We start from the raw sequence: 6905 nt of genomic DNA on the forward strand, positions 1-6905 counted from the left end.
AGACAAATACATGATCTATTTAAAATAAACTTTATTGAATTGAATAAATAAATAAACAATTGTTCCATAAGAAATACTATAACAATACGCATGATTTATAGTATGTCCTAACAAAACTCACATTGGACTTATGGATATGTTTTACAAATTGAATCAAATTCAAGAAACAAGCTTTACGCCTTTACCTTAAAAGGAAGCAAAAAGAAGAATGATATTCAGAGATGTGAAGTTTAGAATACAGATGCCTATTATATAACAAGCACTTCATATACATTACTTATGGAGGGCACACACAAAAATAAAAAACTTACTCACATTGGGTGTTTACATAAATGACATTTGTCTTTCATATACACTCAATAATCATGGTTAATTAATGTATATAATCACCTCAATCTATCACTTAACCAGGATAAACTAATGTAGTTACACCGGGTGTGAGTAAGTTTTTTCATCCTAGCCTTCTTCTTTATGACAAGCCAAACTATACAAACTCCACATAACTGTTTGCCAAAGAATTAAAATGACAAAACTTGCACTCATGTCAAAAGAACCACTCCAGCCACCTACTACCACTCAATTGTCCCCAGCAAAAAGAAACTAAGAAATGGATTTATATGGTCTTTACAAACCAGCTGCTCTCCCTAATCTTTCTCTTAAAACCTGTACTCCCATGTACCTGCATCAAATGCATTATCAAAGAAATCAATTAGTATAATTGACTAGCCAAACCTCTTCAGGAAACTTGTAATTAAGGTATGATTTTACCTGCCCATCATCATAAGTGTGGCTTGAGGATTGGTGCCTGGTGACTCAGTGAATGTCGAACCATCAATGACACGGAGCTTGTGGACATTAATAACCCTGTAATCAGATGTTACCACCTTGCCGACATGGCAACCCCCGTGATAATGCCATATTGTGATCACAGTGTCTTTGCAGAACTGTTCAAGTGACTCTGTATCATTAGTGTTTTTCGGTATAAGATTAATATTAGCTTGGACACTCATGTTGAGCAACTTGTCCAATGTCTCCTTGTCGCATTGTGTGTAGTTGGTGAAATGTTTTGACTTCACAAGCTTCTCCATAATGCGTATGCCATTTACACATCGCTTTAGATCGCATGGATGGCTGAAGTAATTGAAGGTGACTGAAGGAATGTCATCAATGTTGGTACTCTTTAGGCTAATCTCCCCTGTTGATAAAGGTGTAGCTATCTTTCCTAATATGAAACCTCCCCTGAATGCTTCTTGTGGAACATTTTTCTTGTTTCTTTTGTACACTTCAATCGCTTCCTGAGTTCTTTGCTTTGGACGAACGGTGGACAGTTGCCCTATCTGGTTATTCCAAAACATGCAACGTATGTCAGAAAAAGGATTGAAGGCCCTAGCACCTTCTATTATGAAGTCGCGAGGAGTTTAAGGGTATATGCTATGTCTCATAAGCGATGCTCTGGCTCCGGCCACTAAAACTTGTCAGCTTGTTTTAGTACGTAAACTAATGAGGATGTTTCTGACAAGACAAGAACTGCTACTTAAAAAACTCAACCCTATTTTGCAGGTACTGATCAGGTGTTCCTTAACCAGCCACATATATAAGAGCAAGATAAAAGTGACCTCTAATTTTACTTGAAAAAAGTTGGAAAGTTTTATGACTAACCTCAGCTGAAACGACACCATGATTGCAATGAATGCTGTCTTCGGTTTGTCCATATCCACTACTAGCTTCGATATAGACCCCCATCTTAGTAATTCCAACCGTCTGGATCAACGACTGCTCAACAGGCCTATTTGTGGGAACAAATATGGTGTTTAAGGGGTTGTCTGACATGCCTTTACCTACGAATTTATTGTCAAGTACCACCGGGATGTTCAATTTTTCCAATTCTTTCTTTGGTCCTATTCCACTGAGCATCAGAATTTGAGGGCTTCCAATTGCACCAGATGACACTATAATTTCACTTCCTCTTCTCTTTGAAAGAAATGCCTTGTGGGTGTTCCCATTTTCATCTTTGAAGATGACTCCTACTGCTCTTGGCTTCTTTCCTACACAATTTTATTATCATCATCTCATTGAAGACTGATTTTTACTAGTACTAGTTTACTATATCTTGGACTAAATATATTAGATTAATTTGACATGTAATACCTGATGTGTCAAACTCAATCTTTTGAACTGTTGCATGGACCAAAACATGAAGCTTCTCAGGGTTAGCTGAGGTGAGTAGTTTGGCTGCAGATTTACGACGACCAAATCTGTCGAAAATGGTTCCTCCAAATTTGGTTCCATATACGTGATCATAAGTGAATCCATTAAAAGGTGAGATACCAACTTCTAAAAGACCGTCCCTTACAGCTCTTTGCCATGGTGCCAAGTTTGGTTTATGAACAATTTGCTTCTCAATCCAGGGGTATGATTCATTCACCAGTTTAGAATCCCACCCTGCTTTCTTGATATAACTACAAGTTCCAAGGATCATAGCATGATTAATACATCAATTTGCCATCAATTTTTCACTAGCCACCCCAACCTCCACCAAGAAAAAGAGAAATAAGGAAAATTTAAAAAAAAATGTTCTCAAAAGCTGGAATTTTCTAGTCAAACATAGGCCACGGCCACGCCAGCCATATTCCTGTAAAGATTTATCTTATATTATATTAACTGACAGTGTAATTGAAAATATTTACACAATAATAAATAGAACTTAACCTGCAGTAGAATGTTACTGTCAGATTTTTCAGGTTACTACTTCCTCAGATTATCGATAGTTACTCTTAAAATACCTCTAAGGTGATCTAATAGCGTAAAAGAAAAAAGAAAGTTTACGTTGTTAGTGTAAAGAGGTTAAACTCTTAAAATAAAAAATTACAAAGTTTACATGCATGTTAGGAGAAGAAAAGTCATTAGTTGCTTATGTACCTACATTTCTGTTTCATATTTTTATTTCAACAACCATTATGCTAAATAGGACAATGATACTCCCCTCTGTACACTTTTACTTGGCACGTTTTGACTTTTTTACTTCCCTTAAGAAATAATAAATGAAGTGCGTAATTTACCATGATACCCATATTAATTGATGCATATTTTATTGGATTTGAGAAAATGATTTGAAATGAGTAGTAAATATTGTGGGTATAACATGAAAAAAAAATTATTTCTTGCGTAAAGTGACTATTTTTAGTATACACGCCAAGTAAAAGTGAACGGGGAGTATAAACTTTAAGCACAATGGCAACTATCCTAAAGAGGAAAATTAAATTGTTGGCCTTAAATAGTAGTAAATACAATAAATGAGGATAGAAGTAGGCAGTGGGCTGGATTTGTGGGTATCTATGGCTTTACAACCAACCACATGTCTGGTTAGTCATTAAATTATATTGTGCATTTCCTACCAAATCTTTATTTCAAGCTAAGCAAAAAGCACTTATGGATACAGATATTGCATGCACAGCTATTTTAAGATAAGAATTCATTTAATTCTCCAGCTTCATGTTCAGGAAACAATGAAATCACAAACATTTTCCAAATACTCCCTTTGATCTAAAATAAGTGTCGTTTAAGGTCTTGACAAATTCAATTTAAAAATTAATAGTATTAAAATACGAGTTATTTGACTAAATTACACTTTATATGTCCAACAACACTCATTTTGGACCAAACTGGTTTGTCAAAAATGAGAAAAACAACATTCATTTACTGAAGATAGTAACATATATCAAGATCAATAATGAGGTGATCTAACCATATGAGCATCCCCACAAAATTGTAGTCCCTCTCGGCAACTAATCAACTCTGAAAATAACAGAATCCTATTGATTTAGAAAGGTGGTGTACGTAGCTAGACTGCCAAATTAAAAGACATAAACAGTCACATTCAATGGCTTCACTAATTGAATTCTAAAGTATTTTGGTGATTGTAATGTCTACTTATAGATACTCTTTTACTTACAGTGATGATGATAATTATGCATTAATTTTGAATCACCTGCCTTTTTCATTTATCGAAAGTTGAATCAACCAATAATAAGAGCGAGAGAAAATACCTCTCCCAACAATATATACAGTATAATCTCATAAGTGGGTCCGAAGAGGGTAGTGCTTAGTACGTACACAGACTTTATTCCTACCTTGCGAAGAAAGAGATGTTATTTTCGATAGAGAATACAACTTCCATTTTAGGAATTTGAAAACCATGTGAGGTCTCCCCAATGATTTAATTGCATAAAGCCAGGTCAATTTACTATGACTTGAAAAAAATCTAACACCATTGAAAGCTATGAGTTGGTTTTACTTTTCTGGTTGGGAGATCATTATTAATTCATTGACCAACCTTCAGTTTGGCTTTTCTTAATTTATTAAAACCTAATAGAATCTTCACCATACAATAATATAACTCAAGGATAAAATTTATATATATTAATAATGTAAAGGACTTTTTACGTAATTGGACTTCTTGTCCCAAAAAATAAAAAGAATAATATATTTCTATATTTCAAAATAATTTACCTTTAAATTTTCTATTTTATCTTTAATGAGATGATTTAAAATCATGTAAATTACTAAGGCTAGTTTTAGGTAAAGTACATGGAAGTTAAATTCAAACTCAAAGCTGAGAGAATAGAACGTTAAAAAAAGGATAGTATGGTATACAAAGATATCCCGTATTCACGTGGGGTTCGGGAAGGACCGCGCAACAGAACGCTAGCAACAAGAAATGCATATATGAAGGGCGCAAGCAGATCAGATGAGGTTAATTTACAAACCTTGAGCTAGCGCGACTGTAGAAACCAGCATTGATGCAACTGCCTCCGCCCAAGATTTTAGCTCTTGCATTAAAGACTCCATCAGTTGAGACGAAAATTTGGGAAGCAGAAGATGGTGAAGTGTCAGCCAAAGAGATATGAAAGTTTTGCATGAATGACACATTTGCATTTGCAAATGGAACTCCTCCTCTTTCCAGTAATAGCACACTGAATTTCTGTGACAAAGTTGCTGCCAAAGGACAACCAGCTGTGCCTCCTCCCACTATTATATAGTCATAATTTGCCTTTTTGCTCCCAACATTTGACGAAGACGAAGACGAAGATGATGAGAATGAGCTTGCAGCTTTTATGAATGGATATTGATCTTTCCATGATTCCCATTTGCTTGCTGTTAGGAATTTTACGCTATCAGTATATTTTAACATGCTATATCAATAACTTGCATATCGTATTTTCTCATGTTACTAATCTCACTTTTTCTATATGATCAGCTATGTAAAATTATCTATTGATACAGTTAATTAATCACCTAAAAATTTGTTAGATGATCTGATAGTATAAAAATTACTTTATACAGCAACAACAACAATCCGGTATAATTCCACTAGTGGGGTCTGGGAGGGTAGTTTGTACGCAGACCTTACCCCTGCCCTAGGATAGAGAGACTGTTTCCGATAGACCCCCGGCTCCCTCCCTCCAAAAATTCCCCACCTTGCTCTTTGAGTGACTCGAACTCACAACTGGAGGGTGCTCACCAATAGAGCAACCCAATCTTGTCCATAAAAATTACTTTATACTATTAGTTAATTAGCTGTGAAAATCTAATCCAGTTCTAATTATTAGCTACCTACTCTTTCTCTTTTTTCTTTTTTCTTTTTTCTTTTTTTGCCTTCTTCTTATTTTTATTTTTATTTTCTGGATTCTAGCGTCTGACTGCAAGTAGGACTGATCATTCTGATAAAAAGGTGCTTGCAGTAAATGTATATGCTCAAGAAACAAGAAAACGAAGTTATTAAGAGGAAAAGGAAATGTTTAGGAAAAAACACGTACATATTTAGCCCATCAAAAAACAAGGAATAGAAGTTGAGAACAAAATTCTAGCACTTAGTTCCACTTCATTTCTTTCTGTTATCACCTAGCTTCCAAGAAAATGTTTCTTTGAAAGAAATTAAGACAAGTGAAAAGGGAAAGTATATGCAGAAGTAGTGAAAGCAAAAGTACCTTGAGTGAGAGGGAGAGAGTTAAAGTTGAGCCACAGAAGTATTAAAGGGAGAAGGAGCTTCAGAATTACAGGACCAACCACAGCCATTGAGCAATAGAAATAAACTCAAGAGGGAAAAAAAATTAAGAAACTCCCAGCAGGAGAACTGAAGCAGTTCTTCCACCTCAAACTACTACTAGCACTCGTTGATGTGGCTTTCTTTGGTTGGCATTGTTATGTGTGCAACTATAGCATACTATATATATATATACATACTTGCACTTGATTCGCTTAAAGCTTCTAGAATTCCGCAACTACACATTAATAAGTGAAAATACTACGGGCTAGTCAGTTTTCGAATTGTTAATTGAAAAACATTCAGTGTTTGCAAAGTCATTGAAAAATAGTTACTATTTTGCTGCAATACGGAAAATTTCAGTATAATATACTGGAGATTGGTGAGCTTGTGTATGAACTTCCGGCATATTATGCTGGAACTCCAGCACACAAAAAGTTTCAACATAATATACCGGAGATTGAAGCACCTTTGTATGAACTTCCAACATATTATGCTGGAACTCCAGTATATTATGCTGGAAGTTCACATGTAAAGAATTTGAACTCCCGTATATTATGCTGGAATATTTTACGGATTTTGAACAATGTTTTCTTTCAGATTTATTTTTACCTGAAAAGTGGCTAAATATCGATTACTTTTGAAACAGTGGCTATTTTTCAATTACCACTTGTAAATCTAGTTATTTTTAAATTTCAATCCATTAATAAGTGCGAGCACCTAAGTTTTGACTATATTTGAATTTTTATCACCTTTTACTATGTAAATATTTTTAAAATTTTAATATATAGTTTATTAGCTTTGTTACACTTTTTTTTTATACAGGGTAAAAATTAATAACAATTTAAAAGGTCAATTATTA

At 34.5% G+C, this 6905-nt stretch overlaps 1 protein-coding gene across 1 annotated transcript; it reads right to left on the minus strand.

Annotated features, from left to right (window-relative positions):
• Positions 1–229: 229 nt before the first annotated feature.
• Positions 230–6260, minus strand: LOC107767080 (protein HOTHEAD). The gene is made up of 6 exons (XM_016585992.2): positions 5988–6260; positions 4767–5154; positions 2149–2459; positions 1660–2045; positions 769–1337; positions 230–679 (listed from the first exon to the last, which is right to left on the minus strand). Exons 1-6 carry the CDS (start codon positions 6073–6075, stop codon positions 625–627), a joined length of 1797 nt encoding a protein of 598 aa, XP_016441478.1. The 5' UTR covers positions 6076–6260; the 3' UTR covers positions 230–624.
• Positions 6261–6905: the final 645 nt, after the last annotated feature.

This window comes from Nicotiana tabacum, chromosome 22 (assembly GCF_000715075.1).
Source record: "Nicotiana tabacum cultivar K326 chromosome 22, ASM71507v2, whole genome shotgun sequence".
In the NCBI taxonomy this organism is placed as follows: Eukaryota; Viridiplantae; Streptophyta; class Magnoliopsida; order Solanales; family Solanaceae; genus Nicotiana; species Nicotiana tabacum.